The sequence below is a fragment of the Spizellomyces punctatus genome, assembly GCF_000182565.1.
Source record: "Spizellomyces punctatus DAOM BR117 chromosome Unknown supercont1.7, whole genome shotgun sequence".
Taxonomy (NCBI): domain Eukaryota; kingdom Fungi; phylum Chytridiomycota; class Chytridiomycetes; order Spizellomycetales; family Spizellomycetaceae; genus Spizellomyces; species Spizellomyces punctatus.
Window position 1 is genome coordinate 1,398,569 of NW_015971543.1, and position 26,361 is coordinate 1,424,929.

Sequence of the window (26,361 nt, forward strand, 5' to 3'; positions counted from 1 at the left end):
CAATGCATTTAGTTTTAAGAATGTATTGCGTATATACAGATGTGAATGAGAGCAATGCGTTCATGGCACTAGAACGTCGCAATACCGGCAATCACCAAATAACATCCTCTTCCATTGCCAAGCTGTCTTGTCCACCGATAGCAGTCTCGATCTGCTTTTTGACAACGCCCCCAACAGCCTGCTCCACAATTTCAGCAAGCCCTTCCTGTCCCTTTCCTCCAATCTCCGCGAATACGTCTTCCAAACCTTCTGCCTCCATTATCACTTCCCAGAAACTCTTGGGGCGAGGATAAACTTTAAAGAGCACCACCGGCTTCTCGCCTTCCTTGTGCACAATCTTTTTGATCAATGACGTTTTGGCCTTTTCTTTTCTGTTCTGGAGAGATGTGTCGACTGCGACATCTATGGCATTCCAAATTCCCCCCAGCTGATCAACGAGACCCAATCCGAGAGCCTGAACACCTGTCCAGACCCGACCGCGTGCAGCATGTTCAACTTGGTCAAGGTTCAGCTGTCGGCCGTCCATGACACGTTTACGAAAGGTTTCATATAGGGCTGCTGTTTGACCATGATAGCGCCTTAGAGCGTTCCCTCGGAGATCGTGGAGAAGGGACTGAAATTGTGCGCCTTTGGTGGTGTAAATTTCGCCAAAGGTGACACCTATATTGTCTTGAAACTTGCGAGTTATGACAGGCCGAGCACTGGCGACGCCGATGGACCCGGTAATTGTGCCCGGATTAGCAATTATCTTCTGGCATGGAGCTGTGCAATAATATCCTGGGTTTGATGCAGTTGTGTGAATGGGTTCTGGCTACATAAACAAAGGAAGATGTATCTAATTCTCACCACCGGATGCAGCCATATTACCGTAACTGGCAATGACGGGTTTGCCAGAGACTTCTTGAGCATGTTTGACAGCCTCCCAGATTGTCTCGGTAGCCACTGCATCCCCTCCACCGGAATCTACAGTGGGCACAATGCCAGTCAAGAAGCATGGCCAATCCAGCAACGAGTAGCCAAAAGCAAATGATCTCAACTCACCAATCCTAAACAAAACCACATCAACATCCTTATCCGCAGCACACTCCCCGAGCGCCCTCGCGACCTCATTGCTACCAAATCTGCCGTCCCCTCTAATGATGGGTCCAACAAGGTATACCAACCCAACAGTAACCTTGTCATTTCCTGCCGCAATCTTGAGTGCATCCGTGACTTCTTCTTCTGCGGTACGGGCTACAAAGTACCGCGAGAGTGGCATCGATGGCTGCCCTTCTTGGGTTCGCCGGTGATGCTCTTTACGGTGGCCATGCGGGTAGGTGTGGTGCTTGTAGGTTAGCTTATCAATGAGGCCTGTCGTGAGGGATTCAGTTGAAGTTAGAGGAGCATTGTCCATCAAGGTTTGGACCTTTATTGGAATGTAAGTTGATGTTTCACCCAACAAAGTTGAAAGTAAATGCTGCCTTAGTTACCTTTTCGACGGCGCTCATATCCTTCTCTTCCTTCTCGGTCGGGACTCGCGATTCCTGTGTTTCCGCTTTTTGTTTCTCATCGCGACTAGGCTGCTGATCTTTTGCAACAGCTTGTTTGGTATCTTCATAGGCCTTCTGCGCCATATCCGCCGCCTTCTTGGTCTCCTTTGCCTGCTTTAAAACCCTCCCAACATCCTCGGGGACCGCCTTACCCTTTTCCGTGATGAGGACTTGTCCCCCTTCGTCACCTACAGCCTTAACTTTTTCAACAACTTTCTGGGGCCATCCCGTCTCGCTCTCGACATGCAGATCTTCCAAAATTTGTAGACCATCCACGTCCCCTTCCGCAAGAGAGAGAATCCGCACCTGGTCTTGAACCATTTCTACGACTTTCTCGGACGAGGCAGGGAGAAGATTTGAAATGCTCTTCACAACCTTTGCCCGGGCGTTTGCTATCCCGGTTATTAGCTGGTCATTGAGGGAAGCCAAAAGCTGCGCGAGGTTTTCCTTTTGGGGCTGTGGGAAATCCGTCGATGTAAACATTGAATGGACGGACTTGTATTCTCTATCAAAAAGGCGATGATTTGAAGTGTTGGTGCTGGTCTTTTGCGGTCAGAACATGTTCAGATCCAAATATACTGTACCCAACAGCAGACGCCCGCACAACAATTCCAAGTCTATCGAGCAATCGACGCAGGAACTAACATACATTGAAAAGCAACAGGAATATAAACAACCCTTGCGATTGAACTTGCAAGGTAGAGCCAAGATCTTACCGGTTGCGCCATACCGACTCCAAAAATCGGAAGACTTCCCACTGGTTCCATACAGACTTCATCAAATGCCGTAGCAAGATAATACAGCAACTGACTATCTGCGCTCGCATCCAAGGCATCAATAGCCTGGCCCGTCAACCATGGACTTTTGCGTATGAACCTACCGAACGTATCCGTACATGCAACAAGTTTATATCCGACCTGTCCAAACTTTTTTTGTTTGGCTTCCTTGAATTCGTTAATTGCATTCCGAAGCTCTTGGACTTGGGCAAAACCCAGTTGTGGCCGAGCTGTGCCTGGAACACCAGATGAACTTAAATCGACGACCAAACCTACATTTCCCAAGATTTCATTTGTCGATCAAGACGGTTTTTTAAAGAGGAGCTTGATTGGGTACCGACCTCTAACACGATCATCATCCTTGGCCCATTTCAAAATCCGTACAGCATCAAAAAGTGTCAAGCTACTTAGGGCCCCTCGCGAGAGAGCGCCAAGGAGCCCAGTACGTTGATTCTGGGCTTCCGTTATATATGTCTGGATTTTCAAGACTTTAGATGGTTCCCCAAAAAAAACCACCAGAGAAAGCATTTTAGCTACCCGATCAAGTTTCCATGTCAGGATTGTGTCTGGGTATATTTTCAGTGCCTAGGAACGACAACAACAGTTTATCCCAAAGAAATGAACTGGCACAACAATCTGCAAGCTATTGCTCTGCTCATACCTCCTTTGCTCTCTTCCTCTGCTCCCACCAAGACCAAAATGTGTATCCAATCACTCCAGCATACAAGATTCGCCGAGCAATCAAGCCCGTTCGCTGGAGGTTAGGCCAGACGACCGGTGGAGGTTGACGCGGTCCTTGAGGACGAGGAGGAGTGTCGGAAGGCGGTGTGTTGCTCGACATTGGTCAAATGGGTGCAATTAGCTTTCTTGGACAAAGGATGTATAAAACACTGGATGATGGCTAATAAATATGTGGCGAGCAAATCATAACGATTGCCCTAATTTGATCGAGTCACAATACTTTTACGAGAAACTCCAGCATCTTGCTATGCGAGAGCCCTTAATTGTCACGTCATTATGCTGACACGCTCCAGTTCTCTGGCGGTGAAAGCAGAAATATTTCCAGTCTTTTAACCATCTATGTTCATAAAACCAAACGTCCATCACAGTCCATGGGCCGCCTGTACCAACTTTGTACATGAAAGAAAGAAAGGACGAAAAGACAAAGAGAGCACACAGAAAGAGGAAAACCAAACTAAGGGTAAAAAGGATGGAGGAAAGGTGGAAAGGACAGACACTACTGGCAGAGAAAAATGTACGGAAGAAAAGCCATCAGAATTTAAGTCCATGGCATTCTGTCCCACTCCCTCCCAAACGAGGCTTTGCCCATCGATGGGGACCACCAGGACAGTCCTGTACCGTGAATCTCTAATCGTGACTTTCCCAACCAAATTTCGCTGTCTATGCTCTCTTAATCGCTGAGTGAAGGCCGCTGAATCGGCACCGGTTGGAATTGATCCAGATCAATTCCTCTAGCGCGCAATGCTGGCTCGGCGTGTGCAGGAACAAGAACCCGGTTCAAATCAGGTTGAATAGACAGTTCTACGTTACAGAAAAAAGTCAGAATAGTCCACCATTAATCCGACAAAGATAAAATTACCCAGAGTTGAGAAGTCAAACAACGGTGGGAAATCCTTTCCGTTCATCATTTTTGTTTCAGGGAGGCGTAACTCATCAAAGAAGTTGTGGGCCATGGCCTCGACGGCAGTTAATCGGTTGGGTGGTGTGTATTCGAGAAGCTTGCCAATGAGATCGAGGGATTCGGGGGTGGTGGGTTTGTTCTTAAACACCTGGATGACGGAAGTAGGATGAGTGCCGCCCACAACTGTCAACATACTATAAGACAAACCTTGGGCCATGTGGCAGCTTTGATTTGAGGGAATTTGTACTCTGTGTAGTTTCGGTTCATAGACTTTATTTGTTCCCGCGTTGGAGTGCCGAGAACTTTGATAATTTCAACCAATTGATCTACCCCGGATTCTCCCGGGAAAATAGGTTGGCCCAGCATGAGCTCAGCCATTACACATCCAGTCGACCATACATCTACAGAGACATGTATTCAGCCATATTATCTCAGATATGGGTCAGATGTATCCTGGAACTCACCAATGCTGACGTTGTAATCGGTACTTCCGAATATCAGCTCTGGGGCTCGGTAATATCGGGAACATATGTAGCTCACGTTGGGTTCATCCTTCACCAGAATCTTTGCACTCCCAAAGTCACAGAGCTTAAGAACACCAGTTGCGGGATCAAGCAGCTATACATCAACATAGTGACTGTTAGAGGATGTAACCTGCATTGTGTGGGTAATCGACTTACCAAGTTTTGTGGTTTAATATCACGGTGGCAGATGCCCAGTGCGTGGATGTAAGCAAGCGCTCTGAAGAGTTGATACATGTAAAGCTGACGACAGAGAAAATTAGCCACATCCTTGTTGACGCATGATGTAGACATGCAAGCATAAACAAACCTTGATAGAGAGCATCGGCATTGTTTGCTTGATCTTGGCGTAATGCCGTGAAGCCCTGTATATTGTTTCGGGTATATACTCTAGCGTAAGGTTAAGGAACAGCTCGTCCTTTTTCTCTCCGTTGGAGTAGAAGAACGCCTTCAGACTGCAGATATTGCGGTGGTCAACTAGTCGCATGATTTGCAATTCGCGGTTCTTGTAGCGAAAGGTGTTAGTTAAATTATGATTAGAGATATCCCTCGATATGAACACACCTTGAACCGCTTGTCCTGCAATACTTTCTTGATCGCGACAGGCTCTCCGTTTGGGAGAAGCTTTGCTTGGAAGACGACGCCAAATGATCCATTACCGATGACTTTGTAGTTGGTATATTGGAGATCTATCGGTTCGCCGGTCTTTCCATCGTTTGCGGGAACAATGTTCACCTTGGTCGAGTCTGGTTCACCTGAATTATCAGAGAGAAGGATATTGGTAAATGAAGTCGTCATAAATGAAATTCATAACAGCAACAGTAGACATTGCATCCACTGCTGTTGACTCCCAAGTGCTACTCACTGCTTAATCTCACACCATTAATTACGCTACTTCCTGTTCCTGCTTTGGCCGAGTTGTCCAAAAGAGGTTGTACAATATTTCTTTTCTTGGTCGACATTATCGTATAATAATGTTTGCAGAGAAACGTAAGGGGAAAACAACAGAGAAATAATTATTCACAGAAAAGGGGACGCCGTGGTGGAAAGTGGCAGCTGCTTGTCGAGACAGGGGACGAGATTTGTGGGTCAAGAATCCGCTAATGAGGATGCGCAGGAGGCCGAGTTGACAGCAGAGTCGGTGTGAGTCCCTGAAGTGGGGTTGAGGAAAGAAGAGGAGGGAGATGGAAGGGATGAGCAAACAGAGTGCATCTCTACATGTGCTGGTGCTCATAAGTGAGCTCTTTTACAAACGCCGAGGAGTGTCGTACACGTGTATCGTGTGCATGCAGGGGCAACAGCGATGACGACGATGTTGCGACAGTAAGAATGAACGGTCACTCACAGATGCTCTACACCTGCCCAGCTGCGAGCGATAGCTCGCTGCGCAGATGCACTGCAAGGCCACGTTTGTGGGAACACGTCCAACTGTCACACATCATAGCTTTGACTCACCTCGCTGAAAGAAGACAAGGTTGACTTCGTCCGTATGTTGCACGTCAAAGGTATTTGTGCGCACTAGAGCCAACACTTGGCAGGGAAGCGAGGCAGGTGGAAAAGGGACAGCAGGTCTCTTGCTGGTGTTGTAACGACGGACAAGGCGCTGACTTTGTTCGTGTGCGTTATGTAAACAGAGCAACTGGCCCGACCGGGGCGTAACGGGTGGAGATGATCCCCAAAGGCTGAATCGGTTGCGGGCCCCGATTCACTATGCAAATTCCACAGAGCGGTAGATGGGAGGAAAAAGATAGACTATACTATTATTGTTTGGCTTATTTGATTTGCTCCCTTTGTTGATGGAAAAACGCGTGTCCCTCAAAAACGACGTAACAGAGCAGAAGGCCGAAAGCAAAATACGCGGACTAGCAGCAGGAGCAAGAAGAGCCAACGACACAAAAAGACTGAGAGGTGCGAGATATGGCCCTTTTTGAGATCGATCAGGTCCTCGTATGGCAAAAAGGAATGGAAGTAATAGAAGCAGCCGTGCTTATTGAATCAAGCGATAAATAAGCGAGGAGAGAAAAAAGGGATATTTTCCAAACGTAATATCGAGAAGAAAGAAGCCAACGACGACGACGACGACAGCCAAAAAGTCAAAGACGTCAAAACGCATCTGCAAACAGAAGGAACCCAAAGAACACTTCGGAGGGAAACTTGTAAATTACTTCAAACCTCCCGCGTACTTGTGTTGGGTCATGGGATATAACCTTATCTGGTAACATTACAGTCACATGAATCAGAATTCATTAATTAAAGCGCCTAGACGCCCAATGGAACGTCATTTAATAGTGTGCAGGTGGTAGAAATTGTCACTAGAGACAAATTCTCCCTCCAGCCCACTACAGCCGGTTCTAATTTACAATTAGCCAGCCTGTCCAACCCTTCATAACCTATCCTGCAAACGAGTCCCACCCCTATCCTAACTCGCTACAGGTTCCAGCCTGGGTTGAACTGGGGTATGTGAAAAGCTAACTACTACTAGGCCCAATGACACATGCAATACATTACGGTTGTTCTAACCGGGTAACTAAGCCCACCACATGAGAGGAATCCTACTAAGCCCTTGATTCCGAAATTCTTTAGTCAGAGGATGTTCAGATACTAAGGTAGATCAGAATAATTAGACTGGGAATACACGTGGGAAAATACAAAGATAATGCATACCTGCGATCGTAGTAATATAGTAGTAGCAGCGTTTGCAAGGGGTTATGTTGTATTTGCCAGCAGGATTCTCATGATGGACTTGAGAGTTGAGCGTTGGCAGATGCTTGTGTTGTGAGTCGCGGATGGGTAAAGAGGAAAGAGGGAAGGCCCCCCTTTTATAGACCTTTGGCATGCACCACATCGCAGTTTAAAAAAAAAACATTACATGCATGCCACACCGCTTTAAGTGATAGATGGGGGCGCTGATTATGCGATATGATTAACCGGATTAATCCGGATAATAATGGGTCCTAGTGCCATTTTCAATCACCTCCACACTAAGAATAAGATGTTTATGTAATAGATTACATAATATCAAGTTCGACTCTCGCCGGTCACACTCCGGGGATCCCAGTTCACACTAGCGGTTTTTATTGCCCTGGTACGTGAGTCTACAGTCCTTGTGGCCTTTTTATTACACTGATTTGGCAGCAGGAGTAGCCCGTTATGGCATTAAGTTTACTCTGCACCGCTTTCTTTGGTATTTGCTGCCAAATCTTGTCAGCTTGTTTTCCCTCTTGCCACTTTACAGGGTGCCTGTTGCCAAATATCGATGGTTTGCCAGACTGCTTGTCTATACGAACTTCCGCACTGCTGCAAATTCAAGGTGTGCTCCCCATACCGTATCCATTGACGTATCTAAAGCACAAAGAGGCGGTACGGGGAGACAACGGCGGAGCACGCTGAAGGCGCACAGGATCGCACCGCAGCCATGCTCTTTCTACATATGCTCTTCATTGCATACCAAATCCATGAAGATGGTGGTGGTAGTACCGCTTTGGTAAAGTTCATTCATAAAGCCACATCACCTGCCCTTGTGCAAGTATCTGTGCACAAATTGTGCCTCTGTTGGAGGGCCGTCTCTCCCTGGCGGCAGCTATAGCTTCTATGAACAAAACGTGAGCTTTCCAAGCGTGACAGATTAGTGGTCACTGTGAGATAACTTTCTTCCAGTCCCTCAACCACCCGGTTGGGAAGCAAGCCTCGAGCTCGTGAAATCTCGTGCGGTCTACGCTTCCGTCGGTTCCTTCCGAGACCTTGGTTAAACGCCCTTTAATGGTAGGTGGCAGTTCATGAAATTGTTGCACAGCAGGGAGACAAAAACCAGACGGAACTTTGAACCCAGACAACTCAACCCAGAGGAGCATTGCCTTCGAAAACAACAAAGTAGTGATGTCGCCCATATTTCTTCCATGCTTGCATATGCTGTCAAAGTTAAAGATGTTGTCCAAAAAGTCTCTCGTATGAACACACAAGGTTGCAAACATCACCATAATGAGACAATGTCGATTGACATCAAAATAAGGCTTTTGCGACTAGCAGGGTAATGATTACGATATGGGTATTACAGCATCCCCTGACCTTATTGAAGGACCTCAGCCAAAGTCCAGAACGATGTCGACCAAGCAGGGTTTTCTTTTTCCTAGCCTGTGCCAAAGTCCCAGTTACTTGGTTTTCCAAGCCCATCTCGTCGTTGAAAGGGGACGAGAACAAAACGAGGTCGTTCGAAATGGGAAGCGCCCCTGCTTTTGGTTTGTCTCCCCCACCGCGACATGAAAAGGGCGTTCGTCATGTCGTTTTTGTTCGCTTGGCGAATTACGTGAAGTGTTTTGGTCCAGGAACAGTAAACAAAAGATACCCCCCTTCCACCGACACTCTGGGTTGTTGTTTCCTTTTTGTGTGCGCGGCCGAGTCATTTGAGACAGGGCTTTCAAAAACGATTTTCCTTTGGGATGATTTTTGTCTAGTTCCAAAACTCCCTAGAAAGACCAAGGGCTTTTTTGACTTGAAGCGTTTTGCTGTGAAAAGCCTCAAAGGAGAAAATAAGGGAATGGCAGGTTGGAAGCCCCTTTGACGCGAAAATATCACAGGCTTGTTTGTAAATCGTTGTCCCCGTAGCTAATCAGTAACAATAACTTGGTGAAAAGATGGGGGTCCCATTGGGGATAATCTTATGGTTATTGTATATCATCATTAGTTTACCCCCACTGGTTCCTCCAAGGGGAGGAAGGCTGCAAGCTCTGCCCATCCCGCAACCCCCAGGCTTTTTTACGGGGAGAGGGGGGCGACATCGAGCCGGAAGGTCTCACTTTGAGGTCGTTGGAATTTCACACTTGTACGGAAAAAAAAAAAGGCTGTCCCCCTCGTGGACTTGGGTCTCACTTTTTGCTATTCGCCTGCCGGTTCTCAGCAAAAAACAACACACTAGTCTTTGTTGTGTCTCCTGGGTTCCTGGTGAGGGTATAAAAAGGGCAATGCCTGAGCTTTGCACACGTTCTCTCCACATATTTCCAAACGTTTATCTTGTTATTACTCCACATTTTTTTTTTATTACGTCTTAGCTGCACTGCCCTCGCTTGCTCTTCCCGATCCTTCCAAGGCGTTAGTTTTTAATCGTCCATTTCCCAATCTCCTCTTTGCACATATCACTGTTACCCCACGTAGCCCAGCTTTCACTTTTGGCACGATACCCACTACTCTTGGTCGTGAGAGTCATCATCATCCCATTCTCGGGCCTTTTCGTATACGTTCTTGAACCCTGGAAGAGTAAAAACGTACACAACAAAAGAAGACTGTAGCGCATCATGTCGGCAGACCTACTTAACCACACCTCTGTGCTCTCGGACACCGCTGAAGCGATCGTGGCATCGGCAAATGCCTTGCAAACACCCGTGGACGAGACACAAAAGATTGAGTTCCCGCTCCAGTGTATCGACATCAAGGATGTGAACAGTGTGGAAGAGGGCATCACTGAAACGTTCCAGTTGCATTCGCCTATCAGTCCGGCGACAAGCGTGTCCTTACAGACATTTGGAACCGAATTGATGGCGACGACTGCGGGTCCGCCTATTACCGCTCTTTCAGGAGACTCTTCGCCGTCCGTATCAAGTCGAGGGTCTACGTCGTCTCCGCTTTCTCCGCCAGTTCGACACAGCGGAAGCTCCTTCACATACCCTCCCTTCGAGGGGCAATTCTGCATTCCCCCTCCTGTACATTCCGAGATTCCCACCTACGACGTTCGCAGACTGCCTACTCGGCAACTTCACTTTCGGTATACCCAAAATGAAATTGCTTGCGCGGCGGATTCGGGACTGGAACGGTACACTCCCCAACACTCTGCCCTTACATTGAACATTCCTGTTCAAGCGGTCAGTGGTCAGCTAGACAACTTGCCCGCTACTCCACCACCTAGTGAGACCTGCACTGCATCGCCAACCAACGGGACACCTTTCACATTCGGTGCACCACCCTGCTTTGAACCTGTACCGAACCTGGAGCAGTATCTAAAACAAGAAGACCAGGATTTGGGATCCCTTGGTTCCTCAGCAGGAGAGTCGTCCCCAATGATCCCCGAACCACGGATAAAAAGGCTTCGGAGCGCCTCGGATTCGTTCTTGCATTTTTCAATGGAGCCGGCAATGTTGATGGGCATGTCGCCTTCTCAAGCTGCGGATATTGCCAATGCATCCAGTATTGCTGCAGATATCCAACGACGAAGAGCAAAAAACACTGAGGTAAGACTGATGCTTTCTACAGGCGTTGGATATCTTGAATGTGTCTCTAATCCCTCATCCAGGCAGCCCGTCGTTCTCGACAAAAGAAGGCCTGCAAAATGCGTGCGCTCGAAGACAGATGCCACGAGCTCGAATCCCACGTCGTGGACCTTGAACGCCGCTACTCTGATCGGTGCCGTGAAAAAGAAGAATGTCTTGCCCGGGAATCACTTCTCCGTGACCGCATTTCGTCATTGGAGCAGATGTTGCAAGAGTCGCACAGTCTTGTTGTCAAGTGCTTTAATTGGAATGCTACGGAACAGTAGCGAGATATTTTTGGTCAATTTGCTTAAAGCCCGTACGTAGCGGTGACTACTTGCACGGATGCTGAGGATAGTAAGATTCTTATTCTACAAAAACTTCTTTGCGGGCAAGGATAAGTAGCAAAAACTGGCAAGCTTTCATACATTTAGCTCTGGTGTAAATGTGCCATTGACGGGATGTACATTGCTAGGCACTTTTCTTTTTTTTAATATTCAATAACATGAAGAAGTGACCTTTATGACCACCTTTGGTGAAATAGCACCAACGATCCATGAGAGTAATTATAAATCATCTTCCCATTCCTTGTCATATTCACATTTACATGGAAATTTACATTTAAGCCCGTTCACTTTTGCACCAGGAGCTATCAAGAGCATTGACCTTTTGCTCGATGGAAATGCTCCGTGGTTAGCGAAACGGCCAACTCTCCCCAATTGAGCGGGAATTCTGGTGAACCGTGGCGCCTGAATGCGGAGAGGGCTGAGTTGCAAGGAAATTGATACTGGCGTTATGCAGGTAAATGGGATCATTTAAACCCAGCTTTTGATCGAGAGGGTCAAAGGGAAACGTTTGCCCAGCTGGAAATCCTGGCGCGCAATGTGTTCCCCCTACACAATCTTACTAACACCCCAGGGTTAAGTGGTTAGCGCCCTGCTTTTAACGATAAGAAACAAACGGCCTTGCCGTGTCAAAAGGGTGAACAGGAGTCCTGTCCGTTCCAAGCGGCCGATCCTGCTGTGGGTTGATTCCCCCCCCCCCCCCCCCCCCAAAAACACACAGCTAAAAAACAGCAGTAGAAGAGATGGATAACGGGAAGATTCCAGTTCCTTCCGAACGGCTTTCCATTAACGCTGTGATGCCCAACGAATAAAATAAAATTTCCTACCATCTCTTCCCCACATCTGTGTTGCATAAAGAAAAAAGATGCTTTTGAATGATGAGATTTCTAGGGGCCTTTCCAACCTATCAGCTTGCATACGCGTCACTAGCATTACTAAAGGTATTTAATTTCAACTTCCACGGGGGGCTGGGGGGGAGGAGATCATTCAACAACGAGGGGAGGAGATGCATGGTAAATTGCCCACGGTTACATTTCCTTTTGTCACATGCAGAGACCATAGAACTCCCCCCCGTCGTCGTCCTGCCTGACTATTCCTTTCAACGGTTCCGATGGTCGTGTTCGCCCCCTTCCCCAAAACACAGTTTCCAAAAGGGAAAATACCTCCCTTTCAGGCCTCCCTCAGATTTGTCATCGTGTTCATAAAAGCCTCATGGAAATATCGCAAATGGGATTTGTCAACGCTGTCACGATGGTTATGGTTGGGTCGCTTGTCTTTTTTTTTTTTCAACTATATTTTGCATCGTGGAACATTTTCTTGACGTACTTTTGGGGGCATCTGTTTGTAAAGAGCAATGTGGATAAGTTGTCGTAGGAAACAGTTAATATAGGGCTCTGTTGACGAATAAAAGAGTATAAAGAGGAAACGGACGGTCTTCGTTTCTGTTTACTTTTATTGTTAATACATTTGGATCCCGCCGGCCGACATCCGATACCCGCATCTACTCTCGGTCGCTGTATTGCAAAGCAGATCCGCTATCCGCTATTCGTAAGCGCTTGACCGCCTATATCGGACTACCGTTCTCGAATCTAGCAATTTCAAAGCCACCTCTCCGATAACAAAAATGTTTGACTCTGGTAATTATGGGTCCAGCAACCCTTCGACAGACTCAACAACATCCTCATCATCCTCAACATGGACCCAAGATCCAGCATCTATGGGTATCATCATCGGTGTCATTGGCGTCATATGTCTCCTAGGCATTGCACTCCTCATTTGGTCTTGCTACCGCTATCGTCGTGCAAAATTACCTACCTATGAAGATGCCGTTTCCCGAGGACCCAACCGGAATGTGGTATTGGAACCATTACCACCATATGAAAAAGACGATGAGGTAGATGAGATTCGATGCGATACTACAAGTGACATGAATGAGACGGCGCCAGGCGAGGGTAATGATGAGCAAGAAGAGGATCTTCCTCCTGCAATATATTCCCCTGCTGAAACTCTTCCTGTGGAAATTGTCGTAAGAGGATGATTTTCCCACCTCATGCCTTTACTCCCAACCAATTTCCTCTCGAGAAAACCAGCCGAGTACCTTCCCTTGCTAAAACTCTAATACCACAAGTTATTATTTGTACATAGAATTTTTATCATGTATAACTTCTGTTCTTGAACCAAAATCTTTGTTTATATATATTAATTATAAAGTATTTACCGCTATCGATCGTTTTTGTCATTTTAACTTTCATGGACATTCCTCTCATGAGACCAATATTACTGAGGATTTATTATTCATAAGCCCATGTAGGGCCCAACCCGTTCTTTCACAATACATCAATGTTTACGATAGTCACGTCATGCATCCGCCGAGAATGATCTTGGCCCAGCAAGTGCCAACCTTCATCTGGTCTATATAACAGGATCGTTGAACCTCGCTTGCCCGCCAAAATCCTCAGTCTCTTTACCTTTTGCCCGCTCAAATTCATATTCCTATCCCACTTGCCCGCGTAAATCCTGGGTTTTCATCCTTTACTTTGCCCCAGAAGCACCCTTTTGACTGAACCCTATCCGCCGCATATAATTATATCAAGCATGCAACTCAAGAGTCTCATTTTCCTTGCTCTAGCAACAACGGCTTTAGCCCTCCCTTCTCCCACCAACGACAAGGACAAGAAAAAGCATTGGGACCACAACAACGATTGGGAGAACCACGACGACAAGAATGACAACGAGACCAACAGTACTACTGCTTGCCCGCCTCAAAGTCCCGTCATTGGATTATCCGAGTGTGTCATTAAATGTCTAGACAGCTATAATCTGCGAGCTGCTACAAACATTGGAGCAATTGTCACCGCTGTGTGTACGTACCCGCAGGAATATTTTGATGGCGGGTGGAAAAACACCCAGAATCCGAATGATTTTGGATACTGCGAGAAGAACTGCCCAGATGGTTCTCAGGTAGGAACCCTCCCATACACAGCACTCACAATTAGATTTTCAACTAACGAAATCATCTCCAGTTGGTGTCAATGCTTGGCTATCTCCGAAACAGCACATTGTGCAACATCAACATTCCAGGCATTACTCTGCCGCATCCTTCAATAAACACTGGTGAAGAACCAGGTTCAGCAACAGCGACCGCGACAGCTACAGCCGCCGATGCTTTCTGGGGAAATACACAAGAAAAGTAAAGTATCCGATCAAAAGATGCCAATGACCCAGATGAATTGTAAAATGGATGATTGTAAAGTTTATGTAAAGTAAAAAAAACCTGTACACATGTTAAATAGTAGTAGTAAGTCATGATCCTAGTGCTCATTACCTTATGCAATTGGGTATTTATTCCAACTTCTCCTTCACTAATGTCATGTCCACGTTATGGCAAGTACAAAGTTGAAATCTTGACAAAGAAAACCACCGCTCCAGAACGACCAGGCTCATCATTCACTTTCAGCCTGGTGGCTCTGAATGGTGGTTTCTATGACAAGTACTCAACAGATGGACAAGGGCAAGCAACAGATTCCGTCGTTTTCGTTCATCCGCAGATAGAAAACCCACATCCAGAGAGACGATTCCCAATCAAGAAACAAAATAGCCAATCGTGGCTCTGAATGGTGGTTTCTATGAGTGTATGACGAATAATCGGATCGTAAAAACTGCGTCGGAAAGAAAGTCCGGAATTCTAGCAGAACAGAGCCAGTGGACACACGAGGCCGATCGGAGCAAAGGACAAGGGAAGAAGCACAACCCAGTGAGTTGAAGCAAGAGGAAAAGGTGAGCGTCCTCCTTTTTATAACCCGCAGAAGCTGCACACGTGTGCAAAGTGCAAACTGCGGCTCTTCCATCATGTCAAAGACAAAAAGGACAGGGAGGTGTGAAGGTGTGAAATGGAGACAGTGTGGTTAAACGGGCTATTCTATAGTTATTTGCGGTTCACTAGAATCATGAATTCAATTTTGTCGCATCAAGCGCTCAGACACTGTAATGCATTGTAGTGTCATGCATCCGTTATCGCATTCACATGCTGGAAAGGAAAGCGACTCACGGCGCGCGCATGTGTAAAGAATGCAATTCTTGCTATTCTTGGAAATGCATTTGCTGGATTCAGGTTATTACTGGTGATTTTGTGTTTTTTGCATTGCGCACAGGCCTGGTCAACGCTGCCCAAAGGAATAGTTTCGTGGTGGCATTGGCGATGGAGGAGATGGCGGTGGTTGGAAACCCGCTGTGATGCATTCGGAAAGAATAGCACAGCAATTTCCAACAATTTCCAATCTCCATGAGGTATACCATGCCCAACCCGGTTATAGCCGGGTTTTACCAAGATCGGAAGCCCAATGCATCAGACATCCACTCGGGAACAAAAGTCTGCATAACGTTGAACCAAAGTGCATCCATGCCCACTAAATATCTCTCCTTGGGCCATCGGCTTGTCATTGCATGCACTACTGCTGCGGCAACGTGATCAGGAGGAATCGCCTCTTCTTTGGCTAGGTAAGCCATTTCTTCACACATTTTGAACAGCGGTCGGTACATCTTTTTGAGTTCGGGAGGAGCATCGCTGTAAATTGGGTCGGTCGAAAATGTCTGAAATCCCGCAGTTTTTTCTTTTTGGCTTTCATGGGCGGCTATGGAGTCGAATCCTTTGGTCCAAATCTCGCTTTGGATCGAGCCTGATTTTTTGGTAAAGTATTCAACGCCAGAAATCCATTAATGCCATCAAACTTTGATGAACACTCTACCTGGCTCGACGAAACTGACGGCTACACCGCTCTTGAAGAGTTCCCGCCTCCACACGGTGCTCAAAGATGACAGGGCTGCCTTGCCGACATGATATGCTCCAAAACCTGGCAAATGAAAAGTCCAAGCCATCATGCTACTGATATTGATCACTCTTCCTTTTGCGAGTCGCAAAGCCGGAAGGAATTTCTTTGTTAATTTATAGGCTTGAAAGAGATTCACGTCGAGTGAATAGTAAAAATCTTCGTCCCGAAAGAGTTCGAGAGGGCCAACGATTGCTCCGCCGGCGTTGTTGATGAGTCCTGCAAGACCTTTTGGGCCACAATGGCCGATGACTGTTTGCACAGCGCTGGCAACGTCTTCATCTTTAGCGACATCCAGTATCACTGTGTGGATGCTGGAGAGTTTGAGTTGAAGTTTTTGCCACCCTTGTGCATGTGCAAAGACCCGAGAAACTCACCTCCCCTTCCCTTTCCCAATTTTAACCTTGTCTTCAAACTCTGCTACTAGCGACTCTCCATCTTCTGTGCTTCGAATCCCAGCAAATACCTCATAACCTCTCTCTGCTAACCGCATGGCAATACATCTTCCTATCCCTTTGCTCGCACCCGTAACCAACACGGTTGGTTGTTCATCAACTCGGGGAACTTTGGGTTCAAAGCTGGGTACCCAGCGTAAGAGATGAAAGAACCAAAACAGAATGTTATGAACGATGGTCAACAGAGGATTGATAATAGAGAATGATACAGAGTTGAGAACTGAGATGAAATGGAGGACAGAACGTGGAGTCTTCATTCTTGGATTTGTACAGAGTTTGTGAAATTGGCAGTAATAAGTCTCAGATCAGTACGTGAGCACCATAACCGACATTCAGAATAGGCGATAAAACTAACACATCCACTATTGCCAATGCGTATGCATCAGCCTTTGTCACATTTCGTAAGGGGGTTTAATGTGCCGCAGAGAATATGGCATTACACACGGTCAAGCCGTCGATTCACTAATGATACGCTGACATGCATCATCGGTTGACTCTGCAGTACTTGGAGCCCCGTAGAAAGACTATGGACAAGTATTTTAGAAGGCTAGAATCGAACAAGCCAACACAACAGTAGCTGGCATCACCAGAAAGGGCAAATGAATTTCTGGCCATCTCCGGGACAAGTCTTAAGTAATGGCAATACGGTCATCAGGGCCCACTGCCTCCTCAAAGGCAAAAACAAAAACGTACAAAGCGCAGGAAAGACAGGGTGCTTGACAAGAAGCCGTCCAGCCGCCCAGACACTAAAGCACCATGTTACGTAACAAGTCTTGGCCTATTGCTGATGTGTCATGAAGAGCCAAAATCAAGAGAAACTCGATGGGGCCCGCTGGCATCAGTTTAAAGCTTTGACGAACGTCTTGCCGCAGGGTTAATTTGCATCATGAGATCATTAACTCCATCTTTTGTTCGATAATTGATAACGAAATCCCTTTTACTTTTCGGTGCATGATCAATTACGTTAAAGAGAGTGTAATGTCGACGTGTCACCTTCTGGGTGAGAGATTGGGGTCCTGGTTTTAGGATGTCATCGTCCAGTCTGTGTCATTGCCCCGGGAATGGGATTATTATGCATTAAACATTTCTATCAAGAAGATCTCAGCAGTTCTCCATTGATCTTGACGATACCCTAGCACATTAAGATCGGATAACTATAATTCTTCTTTGTGAAATTGTACCATCTGCTCGACATCATGTTGACATCTGTAGAGATGCCGATTCAAGTGTATCATAGCCATTTTAAGGTTATATCGCACAAGCGTCAATCAATGGTATGCTTCACGTTAATAGAATATCCTTTTCCCGGTGCTTGTAGACCAAAGCCGTTAGCTTTCCTCCTACCATTTCTCCTACTTTACCTCCCGAATCAACCGATCATCTCCGAATATTTTTGATCCAGTCAGCTCATGGGCTTTATGCATCGTCAGGTATGTAAATAGTCGTGCCGAATCAAGAGTTACGCTAATACCTGCCAAATGTCCCCCATTCCAGGAGGCTATCGAGCCAATATCGCGCTAGCTCGCGCAATGCGATCGCGAGGACATGTCATTAAAATGCTTGCATCTGTATACGCCAACGAGGTCGCTACCATCCCTCATACTCGGACAGTCGAGAAATTCGGCCACAGGGTGATTCCCGTGTATCGCTTCTGGTATGGGCAAATTGACGTTGTCGCATTGGATGCGGATGAGTGTCGGGAAGCTTTCAATCGGTCCAAAGAGGTGACTGAAATGATGGAGTCTTGGCTGGAGGTACGCCATGTTTGATCTCTGATGGGATTGAAAAACAAAAGGTTTTCTTCTAACTTGCGGTCGTAGAATGAAAAGGACGTTCCACTCCTCACCGCAAGACAAGAATTCGTGGCAAAGGAAGTCGCCTCCTTTCATCCATCCCACGTAATCATGAACGATTACTGTTCCCTCAAAGCTATTCTTGAGGCACGCATTCCGCCATGCACCAAAATCTTTATCGTCCATGATGCAGAGGACCTTCCCTTTGGACCGTTTGCTCGAGGACAGCCGTGTTTTGGTGAGTGTTCTTTGGGATATTTTTCCAGTGGCTACGCGCTTTCTGATGGTAAGATCTTCCACATAATGGACTGCGCCAAACCTCCATCACTCGCACTACATCAGACGGGTACACGATCAAAACATCCTACCGTCGCCTTCAACACGTCGATGGCCTGTGGGCCGTCAGTAATGCCGTTGCAGATTACTTTGCAAACTACGGTAAACTAACATGCAGGATCTTACCGAACCATCCTCTCATTTACGGTGACGACGTCCATTCACTGCCGTTTTACCAAAACTTTGACAAGCCGTATATTTGTGCAATTAATCCTGGTTATCTGAAAGGATTCCCGATTGTCAAAGCAATTATGGAACGGATGCCTGAAAATCAGTTTTTGATTGTTAAATCTTGGAACATATTGTGGAATCCGTTTGTGTTGGAAGAGTTTGAAAAGATGGAGAATGCCATGTAAGCTGGGCCGATGTCCTTTGTGATAGACAGTGCCTCAGCCGTCTATATATCGCTAATAGATTAGCGTTGGGCCAGCTTGATGGATCCAGTTAGCGACATGGAAAGTCTCTGGCCGCAAGTCAAAGTTCTCTTAGTCCCAAGCCTCTGGTATGAAGCCTTCGGTCTTGTCGTAATTGAAGCTCTTCTCCGCGGGATTCCTGTCCTGTCTTCGAACGCGGGCGGCTTGATTGAGGCCCACCTCGGCGTTCCCTACGTTGTCCCCACCAACAACATCACTGGAGAACGCGAAACAGACCAAGAACTCGTAAAACGACAGGGTACGGACTACAAAATTCCGCAAAATTCCGCTGATCCTTGGGTCCGTATCCTTCGCAGTCTCATGCATGATCAGGAATTGTACGAACGGATCCGCTTGCAAAGCCGGATCGCTGCTGTTGCATATGTCAAGGGATTGGATTCGCAGATGTATGAGGATTATATGAAGAGTTTGGAGCAGGTACAGCGAGCAAGGGTTGGAAAGAACCATCTGGTGGGATAATGACAAAGACTTGGCTGTGGCTGTTGAATATATGCTGTGTATTTTACATGTTTGAGCACCGTATGGAGTAACCTACAGCGCTGGTAGAGCTTTACCGCTTTTAGATGGACGTTGTAACGATGCAACTTCTTCAAGCACAGCATTTGTTCTGCTGTCCGGCTGCAATCCATTCGAATGCAATAAAATGGCCAAGTAACGTCATGGATGGTTTCAAGCGATGGGTCTGGCCTTCTTCCCATTAAGAGTTTACCGAAATGTCAACCGACGGACATTACGACAATATAAAGGACTATTATGGCAAAGTTCTCTCGTCCACAAAAGATCTGAAGACATCTGCTTGTTGTGCTGCCGAGAAACCGCATCCCATTATTCGACAACACCTCCTCCAGATCCCCGAAGCAGTCCTGAGCAGATTCTATGGATGTGGTAACCCTGTCCCACTGGGCATAGAAGGTCTATCGGTACTCGACCTCGGATGTGGAACTGGTCGAGATTGTTATCTTGCTGCTGGGTTGGTCGGTCCCAAGGGCGCAGTGATTGGTGTGGACATGACGGAGGAGCAGTTGAAAGTCGCCAGGAACTCATTACAGGAGTTTGAACAAAATATTGGCTATAAACCTAATATGAGGTTTGTTCAAGGATTTATTGAAGCACTGGACGACATTATTCCCTCTTCGTCGATTGATGTTTGTATTTCAAATTGCGTCATCAATCTGTCCCCTGATAAGGAGGCAGTCCTCAGAGGAGTTTACAACGCATTGAAACCCGGCGGAGAGTTTTATTTCTCGGATGTCTATGCAGACCGACGGATACCCGCTCACGTACAGTCCCAGAAGGTTCTCCAAGGAGAGTGTCTTGCAGGAGCACTATATGTTCAAGACTTTCTCCGTCTGTGCCACAAAATAGGCTTCACAGAGCCCCGCCGCTTATCGACATCTACGATCGATGTCACCGACCCTGATCTTTCTGATATATGCGGAAATATCAAGTTCTACTCTATCACCTACCGACTCTTTAAACTCCCCGAATTAGAGAGCATATGCGAGGATTATGGACAGGTCGCTACGTACCTGGGCACACTACAAGGACACAAACACTACTATGATTTGGATGATCACCATCAATTTGTGACAGGGAAACCAATGTTGGTGTGCGGAAATACAGCGGATATGGTGGGTCAGTCGTGGTTAGGAAAGCATTTCAAGGTGGAGGGAGACCGGAGTGTACATTTTGGGGTATTCGAGTGTGGGACCGGCAAGGAGAATGATAATGGAAGGGCTGGCCCTTGTTGCTGATTCGTTACCCGTCTCGGCGGTCATGGGTCATCGTAGATACACAATCATTGACAATATACAGGTCTGTTTATGAATAGAACCATTTGCATCTATACTATGACTTGAAACCTGCAAGTGTCCCATTAATGTCCTTACATAGTTGTCCACTACTGCAAACTTGTCGTCTTCCACCCAGTAGCGGTTCCAGCGGTCGTGTTTATGACAAAGGCCAACCAAATAGTGCCGGCACTTACAGGATGACGGAAAACGACCAGTACGGATCGCACTCTGAGGAAGCCCTTTGGCATCGGAGCCTATACTTACCCGAAACCCACTCCAAAGTTGTGTGGATCATCGCATATCTTCTTGTCTTGGTCGTCTGCACGTAGTTCTGCATGGCTTTCGCCGGTAGATATCTTTGCAATTCCTGAAACTGCTTGTGTGGTTTCGAATGCATTCAGAACTCGGACTAGGACATGTATGGCGTACCCTTCATCGGTATCTATCTAAAGGTGTCTTCAACCCGACCCACTGAACTTCCCAGTCTCCTAGCACAGCTATAAGCATATTCCTGACCGTGCAATCCATCAGTTATCGAGGCTGAGTACTTGAGCTAACCTGACCTCCTAAAGAGGCATCTAAACACCGGCGACAGCAACTAACCTGACAATTTCGGCAACTCCGTAATAGCTTGCGTTTGTGTCATGGATTTGGGTGTCAACGAGGAATGCCATTATGGGAAATGGTTGCTTTTAGCGCCAGTCCCGGTCGCTAGTACGATCGATACTTTTCTAGCAACGCTTTGGAACCCAACAGTCCATTGCCAAAGGGCAATGGGGGCGTCAACGGCTGGTACAAATGTGGAATTTCAGCCATCCAACGGGCAAGGGACCAATTGTTCATATGAGCAATGGCCTTTTTGTCCCTCCTGCAAGAGTCACCAAATCGAGGGCCAAGTAACGTCACCGCATTGTAAGTTATTGGCTGCTTTTGAGACTCCAACCTCTCATATTTTCCGTCAATATTCGATGAAACACAAATGCCGGTCCGATTTCGCGGACTGGCAGTAGCAGTAGATAATCTACGCAAATCGATGCTCATTGTTTTGAACGCAGAATCAAAGCTAAGAGTATCTGTGATATTTACAATATGAATGAAAGCCCCACAAAGGAACATACACGCCATAACTCCCCTACATCCACTTTTCCTTCCATATCCATCCTTCACCTACAACCTCCTTTCCTTCTTGCACCGCGCTCCGAAACCACTTTGCACTTTCTTTACGGTCCTTTTTCACCCCCACACCATTTAGCAAACAATAAGCCGTCTCAATCATTGCATCAGGATCACCTGCACAAGCCGCCGCTCGAAGGAAGTAGAAAGCCGCCGGAAGCGATTTTGCCACGCCCCATCCATGCCTAAAACATATTCCGAGTTCGTATAATGGTAAGGGAAGAATAGAGCGGGTAATACTCAAGTCTGTCAAAACATCGCCAGAAGTGAAGTTTTGAGTGGGGGAAGGTGAACTCGTTATGATTCTAGACGCTGTGGCAAAAATGGACCATGTGGACATTGGGCGTGAAACAGTTGAGGTGCGGGAGGTTGATGATAAACGGCGGGTGAGAGAGGGAAAGATGGAGGAGGATCGGGGGGGAGCGATCATACCGTGACTTCTACTGGATGTGGGTAGCGAGTCACAGGAAGGTGATATTCCCAGCCCGTTTGCAAGATTGGAAGCCGGTGGTACCACTCCGTTCCACGCACTGGATTTTGATTTTGATGAAGGTCTTTCAGTGGAAGATGTTAGATCGCCCGGTGTCATGTGCTGTCCAGTGGTGGAGCTCGAACCCGAAGCACCAGAAGTTGGGTGCGCTTGCTTGTCTTTCCATCGCTTCCACACTTCCGCGACACCGACTATACTGGCCTCTGCCCCTCGCACAAAGCACCTGACGGCCCGTATCCTGTCTTCCTCGACACCCCATCCATGGCGCAAACACATGCCCAGCAGGTATAAACCAAGCGGGTGCCCTTCCAATGCAGATCGTTCGAGGTAGTACACGGAAAGGTCTAGGTTGTCTGATTCGTGATAGTAGATTGCCAGTTGAATGTTGTCGGTTGCCTCCAGGTGAGGAGGTGGCGGTGGAATAGTTGGTGGAGCATAATTGAGTGGCCGGGTGGGATCAATCGCAGGGTGAACGCTGGAAGGCTGTAGTGTCACAGATGGTGCCAGAGAGCATTCTCCCTTGGAATTTGCTCGCCTTCTTAACTTCCGCCAGGTCCGTTTTAAATGAGAAAGTCCACATAGTCCTCTGGATGTATCGTCGCCCGTTCCTTCAATTTTCTGCTTGTTTTCCTTGCGTATTCGGATGTCCTTATCTGCCACTTTAGACGACAAGTCCACCATTCTGTTCCGTGGAATAATCTTATTTATTACATTCTCTTCTGTTTCCCTTAACTTTGTCATCAAGCCCCGCACATCAAGATCTTGTCCCAATTCCCCCTGAAGCAAGTCAACCATCTCAGACGGGATGGATTGTAGTCTGCGTTCAATTGTTGCGTCCGAAAATGCAGCACGAGGATTGGTAGCGCGGATGGAAGGTTGGCGGGAGCGGGAGGCAGGCACCACATTGGACAGCATAGTTGGATGCGATGCCATAGATTGACGAGTCTCGGCATCAGGATTAGGGCCGGGATTGCTATTGGTATTGTCCATCGACGACTTTCGCGCTTTTCTTCCCAGGGTCTGAGATGGTCCACGCGGCTCGGGAAGATCTGCTATGACCGAGCTGCGGAACAACAAGGTTGGCTTTGGACGCAGTCCCCCGCAGTCTAAAGGCGACTTTCTTACCTAAGCCTCGCCAGCTCGTTGTTCAGTTCATCAATGTCACCGTCCATCAATCGGGCCGTGTCCCCATCATTATGGACTGAACTCGGCCGGGGACGTGACGCGGACGTCGATTTGCGACGTTCGGTTGTATTGGACTGCACTTGCAAGTTTGGGCTATCAGACAAACCCAAGTCGAGGTCCCTGCTGCGTTGGCTTGGGCTGCGTGAAGGAGGTATTGAAGCTTTTGGGATAGGTGAGGGTGTTATTGTGGGGACGGGAAAGGAAGTTGGGGACTGGGTCGTCTGTACAGGAGGCATATGGAAATTGAACGGGATGGATGTTGTTGAGGTTGACAAGTTTTCTGCAAGATTAAGTTTATCCACACTTGTCATTGTGCTGGCGTGCAATGCGAAGTTTGCATGGAGCATGAATGTTATCAACGGGTGAAAAGCGACAACGGAAACGTCTCAAACTTTGTCGCCCGCTTCGCGCCTGCTCCGGTTTCTGAGACCAAGTCCCGCAATGCTACGTTTTAACGGACAGTAAGCCCACTTCCCAGTAGGTTCCCCTACCGGCAAATTGCCCTCCACAAAAAACTGCAGTTGAAGAAAGTAGAAGGATGACGTCGCCTTGGATTTGCAGTCAGGGCCAGGGCTTTGACGTGTTCCGCCCAAATTCGGGCAGTCGCTAATAATAACCACTGGTCAAAAGTATAATCAGAATAATCGAACGCACCCCATGAGATATGCTCGTCAACCCTGACAGCTTACACAATGCTTGCAGTGTCGGAGGGGTCAGCGTTCAATCAATCGTATCTTGCGATCCAATGATCGAACAAAAAGCATGTTATTTTTAGATTGGCCATGGGCCTATCTATAAATTCATCCAAGAAAAGAATCGGCCCGGCAAACAAGGAGGGCGCGGCGCGCACACGGGGGGATTTGCATGCTCTTTTCCCCTTGCGCAGCCACGGAATGTGAACGTTGCATATACTAATATCTCATAAAAGAAATCCCAATCACTTTGTTGTTGGAATGGCCAAAGAATCTTGGAACGCTTCACCAACATATATGATGCGAATTTCAATGAACAACAAAAAAAAAGTCGTCGACAGCATATGAACCAATAGGCAACGGAAATGGAAACTCTTGTTCATCCGATAAAAGACACATGACACCCACTTCCTCTATCAAGATGCTATCCATAAACCTCGGTCACCCTCACGACGCCAGCGGTTACGCTTCCAGCGTGAACCCAATACCAACACGTCCCTGACCACCGCCACCTTTTGCGTAGTCAATCTCCCCAGAAAGATGGAATGCCAACCCTCCCACAATACGCTCCTCCAATACAGCACTCAAGCGACCCATCGTATCAACCATTCCACGGATGCTCGCATTGATCGTGTCAAGTTTGAAACCAACGCTAGCAATACCTTCTCTCCGACCTTCACCCATACGTCCGCCCTTGGTCATCAAAAGCTGAACTTCCGCACACACTTCCAAACGTTGATTCAAGCGACGCCAGTAGGTAGAGTGCAAAAGACCGCTGCCCGGCTGGAATGTGGCAGTAAATACTTGAGTAGGTGACTTAGGGTCAACCGGCGGGAAAGGCGATGGCATGCCCGGAGGAACTGTGGTCGGTGGCGGGAGTGGAGATGGCGGCGGTGCATAGCGCAAGGCATACGAAAGACTCGATTCCTCCACGTCAGCCATCATACGGTTGTACACAAACTCGGTACCAAGCGCTACAGATTGCGTAACAGATTGAAGATATGCTAATTGGTAGATGCCCGTGGTGGAACTGGATCCTTTCTTCCCCCAAGACGCGGCCTTGTCCACCGGGTTGGGGTTAACCGCTTTCACATTAAAGGAATAGTCCGAACCAACGTGATCATGCTCCAGCTGAACCATATTTTGACCAGGCTGATTTGTAAAGTGGGCCGTTACTTTGGAAGTCGACGATAACTTTGGTTGCTCAGGGAGCTGGGGAGGAGGCTGCTCGTGCGGAGGCTTGGTTGGATCGTAAGCCGGTTGCGCTGCAGGATTCGCTGGCTGTGCTAGCCAGTTGTAATTTGCGCGGGCCTGCAGACCACCTTGATCATCCACCTGTCCGTGTAGCATGATCTGTCGACGCAAGGAATAAGACACGAGATTCTGTGGACCCTCTATATAGAGACGCTTATTCTGACCTTATCCTTTGCATAGACCGTACCAAAATGATATGTAGGAGGAAACTGCGATGCTCCCCAAGAGAAAGAATGCATGACTTGGAAGTGCGGTGTCAACACTGAGGTCAAATCAAACTTGGCTCCCTCGATCAAGAAGTTGGTAGGCTGCACCACTGGAACAAAAAACACCCTTGTTAAATCCATGATAACGTTTGTTGTGGGTCAAGCGACAGTATTCAGGCATCCCATTGACGAGCGCGAACATCAATCATAGAAACGTCTACATTGTTCACTTCGGACAGCCACTTTGCGGATGTTCACTCCAATACAGGACCTCTCACTGCTTCCTCGCCATATAGCGCTTCTACTCACTCTTTGCTTCTCTGTGCAGGCCTTCCCAACTTCCCGGGGTTGGCAAGTTCATCTTCTGCCGGAACGCGGCAATCCGGTCAAAGAGACCACCGACTGCCGCCGGTGCCTGTGGCTTTGCGCTAGCATCGGCCATACTGCTACTTGCGTGTGAGTAGACCGCGAAGAATCCGTTTCAAATAGTCCTCGTAGCTGGAAATGGCCGACTTGGGTCCGCCCGATGCAAATGACGAAATTGGGACTAGGAAGAAAACTCCGTCGTCGTCACCCTCGGAATGCTCGTCCATCCCGTTTGGTTCCATGGCAACAACGGTTATAGAACCATATGGCGCAGCAGATTATATATAAAAGGCTATATGATGAGCATTTA

General features: G+C 47.4%; 10 protein-coding genes across 10 annotated transcripts; 5 read left to right on the forward strand and 5 right to left on the reverse strand.

Moving 5' to 3' along the window:
• Positions 1-91: 91 nt before the first annotated feature.
• Positions 92-3,146, reverse strand: SPPG_04858 (signal peptide peptidase SppA, 67K type; the record flags this gene model as incomplete). The annotated part of the gene is made up of 10 exons (XM_016753096.1): positions 92-777; positions 847-963; positions 1,042-1,405; positions 1,902-2,034; positions 2,114-2,169; positions 2,246-2,343; positions 2,410-2,577; positions 2,647-2,779; positions 2,843-2,890; positions 2,967-3,146. The coding sequence occupies 10 exons, from the start codon at positions 3,144-3,146 to the stop codon at positions 92-94; spliced, it is 1,983 nt and encodes a 660-aa protein (XP_016608589.1).
• Positions 3,147-3,313: 167 nt separating this feature from the next.
• On the reverse strand, positions 3,314-6,600 carry SPPG_04859 (CMGC/GSK protein kinase). The gene is made up of 9 exons (XM_016753097.1): positions 5,924-6,600; positions 5,334-5,619; positions 5,033-5,223; positions 4,779-4,973; positions 4,628-4,711; positions 4,412-4,565; positions 4,155-4,348; positions 3,906-4,095; positions 3,314-3,847 (listed from the first exon to the last, which is right to left on the reverse strand). The coding sequence occupies exons 2-9, from the start codon at positions 5,428-5,430 to the stop codon at positions 3,717-3,719; spliced, it is 1,236 nt and encodes a 411-aa protein (XP_016608590.1). The 5' UTR covers positions 5,431-5,619; positions 5,924-6,600; the 3' UTR covers positions 3,314-3,716.
• A 2,291-nt stretch (positions 6,601-8,891) lies between these two features.
• On the forward strand, positions 8,892-11,259 carry SPPG_04860 (uncharacterized protein). The gene is made up of 2 exons (XM_016753098.1): positions 8,892-10,686; positions 10,749-11,259. Exons 1-2 carry the CDS (start codon positions 9,757-9,759, stop codon positions 10,989-10,991), a joined length of 1,173 nt encoding a protein of 390 aa, XP_016608591.1. The 5' UTR covers positions 8,892-9,756; the 3' UTR covers positions 10,992-11,259.
• Positions 11,260-12,049: 790 nt separating this feature from the next.
• Positions 12,050-13,271, forward strand: SPPG_04861 (uncharacterized protein). Its single transcript, XM_016753099.1, has one exon. It carries the CDS (start codon positions 12,673-12,675, stop codon positions 13,084-13,086), a length of 414 nt encoding a protein of 137 aa, XP_016608592.1. The 5' UTR covers positions 12,050-12,672; the 3' UTR covers positions 13,087-13,271.
• A 38-nt stretch (positions 13,272-13,309) lies between these two features.
• On the forward strand, positions 13,310-14,404 carry SPPG_04862 (uncharacterized protein). Its single transcript, XM_016753100.1, has 2 exons — positions 13,310-14,009; positions 14,072-14,404. The coding sequence occupies exons 1-2, from the start codon at positions 13,644-13,646 to the stop codon at positions 14,240-14,242; spliced, it is 537 nt and encodes a 178-aa protein (XP_016608593.1). The 5' UTR covers positions 13,310-13,643; the 3' UTR covers positions 14,243-14,404.
• A 935-nt stretch (positions 14,405-15,339) lies between these two features.
• SPPG_04863 (uncharacterized protein) lies at positions 15,340-16,586 on the reverse strand (the record flags this gene model as incomplete). Its single annotated transcript, XM_016753101.1, has 3 exons — positions 15,340-15,724; positions 15,794-16,188; positions 16,252-16,586. 3 exons carry the CDS (start codon positions 16,584-16,586, stop codon positions 15,369-15,371), a joined length of 1,086 nt encoding a protein of 361 aa, XP_016608594.1. The 3' UTR covers positions 15,340-15,368.
• Positions 16,587-17,525: 939 nt separating this feature from the next.
• On the forward strand, positions 17,526-19,390 carry SPPG_04864 (thioesterase; the record flags this gene model as incomplete). The annotated part of the gene is made up of 6 exons (XM_016753102.1): positions 17,526-17,576; positions 17,648-17,759; positions 17,824-18,083; positions 18,150-18,360; positions 18,465-18,810; positions 18,889-19,390. 6 exons carry the CDS (start codon positions 17,526-17,528, stop codon positions 19,349-19,351), a joined length of 1,443 nt encoding a protein of 480 aa, XP_016608595.1. The 3' UTR covers positions 19,352-19,390.
• Positions 19,391-19,593: 203 nt separating this feature from the next.
• On the forward strand, positions 19,594-20,757 carry SPPG_04865 (uncharacterized protein). Its single transcript, XM_016753103.1, has one exon. It carries the CDS (start codon positions 19,606-19,608, stop codon positions 20,644-20,646), a length of 1,041 nt encoding a protein of 346 aa, XP_016608596.1. The 5' UTR covers positions 19,594-19,605; the 3' UTR covers positions 20,647-20,757.
• A 1,002-nt stretch (positions 20,758-21,759) lies between these two features.
• On the reverse strand, positions 21,760-24,149 carry SPPG_04866 (uncharacterized protein). The gene is made up of 2 exons (XM_016753104.1): positions 23,474-24,149; positions 21,760-23,411 (listed from the first exon to the last, which is right to left on the reverse strand). The coding sequence occupies exons 1-2, from the start codon at positions 23,878-23,880 to the stop codon at positions 21,818-21,820; spliced, it is 2,001 nt and encodes a 666-aa protein (XP_016608597.1). The 5' UTR covers positions 23,881-24,149; the 3' UTR covers positions 21,760-21,817.
• A 357-nt stretch (positions 24,150-24,506) lies between these two features.
• SPPG_04867 (uncharacterized protein) lies at positions 24,507-26,252 on the reverse strand. Its single transcript, XM_016753105.1, has 3 exons — positions 25,995-26,252; positions 25,644-25,795; positions 24,507-25,578 (listed from the first exon to the last, which is right to left on the reverse strand). The coding sequence occupies exons 1-3, from the start codon at positions 26,125-26,127 to the stop codon at positions 24,688-24,690; spliced, it is 1,176 nt and encodes a 391-aa protein (XP_016608598.1). The 5' UTR covers positions 26,128-26,252; the 3' UTR covers positions 24,507-24,687.
• Positions 26,253-26,361: the final 109 nt, after the last annotated feature.

Bases quoted from the DNA above. Each gene is read 5' to 3' on its own strand.
- SPPG_04859 (XM_016753097.1), bottom strand. From the start codon at position 5,430: ATGTCGACCAAGAAAAGAAATATTGTACAACCTCTTTTGGACAACTCG. The intron at 4,974-5,032 runs GTGTGTTCATAT...TTTCGCTACAAG, and splicing joins TGCAGGACAAGCGGTTCAAG to AACCGCGAATTGCAAATCAT. The intron at 4,096-4,154 runs GTTTGTCTTATA...TCCGTCATCCAG, and splicing joins AAGCTGCCACATGGCCCAAG to GTGTTTAAGAACAAACCCAC.
- SPPG_04860 (XM_016753098.1), top strand. From the start codon at position 9,757: ATGTCGGCAGACCTACTTAACCACACCTCTGTGCTCTCGGACACCGCT. The intron at 10,687-10,748 runs GTAAGACTGATG...TCCCTCATCCAG, and splicing joins GAAGAGCAAAAAACACTGAG to GCAGCCCGTCGTTCTCGACA.
- SPPG_04861 (XM_016753099.1), top strand. From the start codon at position 12,673: ATGTTTGACTCTGGTAATTATGGGTCCAGCAACCCTTCGACAGACTCA.
- SPPG_04862 (XM_016753100.1), top strand. From the start codon at position 13,644: ATGCAACTCAAGAGTCTCATTTTCCTTGCTCTAGCAACAACGGCTTTA. The intron at 14,010-14,071 runs GTAGGAACCCTC...AATCATCTCCAG, and splicing joins ACTGCCCAGATGGTTCTCAG to TTGGTGTCAATGCTTGGCTA.
- SPPG_04865 (XM_016753103.1), top strand. From the start codon at position 19,606: ATGTCAACCGACGGACATTACGACAATATAAAGGACTATTATGGCAAA.
- SPPG_04866 (XM_016753104.1), bottom strand. From the start codon at position 23,880: ATGCTCCATGCAAACTTCGCATTGCACGCCAGCACAATGACAAGTGTG. The intron at 23,412-23,473 runs GTAAGAAAGTCG...GTTGTTCCGCAG, and splicing joins AACGAGCTGGCGAGGCTTAG to CTCGGTCATAGCAGATCTTC.
- SPPG_04867 (XM_016753105.1), bottom strand. From the start codon at position 26,127: ATGGCCGATGCTAGCGCAAAGCCACAGGCACCGGCGGCAGTCGGTGGT. The intron at 25,796-25,994 runs GTGAGTAGAAGC...TTTTTGTTCCAG, and splicing joins CCTGCACAGAGAAGCAAAGA to TGGTGCAGCCTACCAACTTC. The intron at 25,579-25,643 runs GTCAGAATAAGC...TTGCGTCGACAG, and splicing joins CGGTCTATGCAAAGGATAAG to ATCATGCTACACGGACAGGT.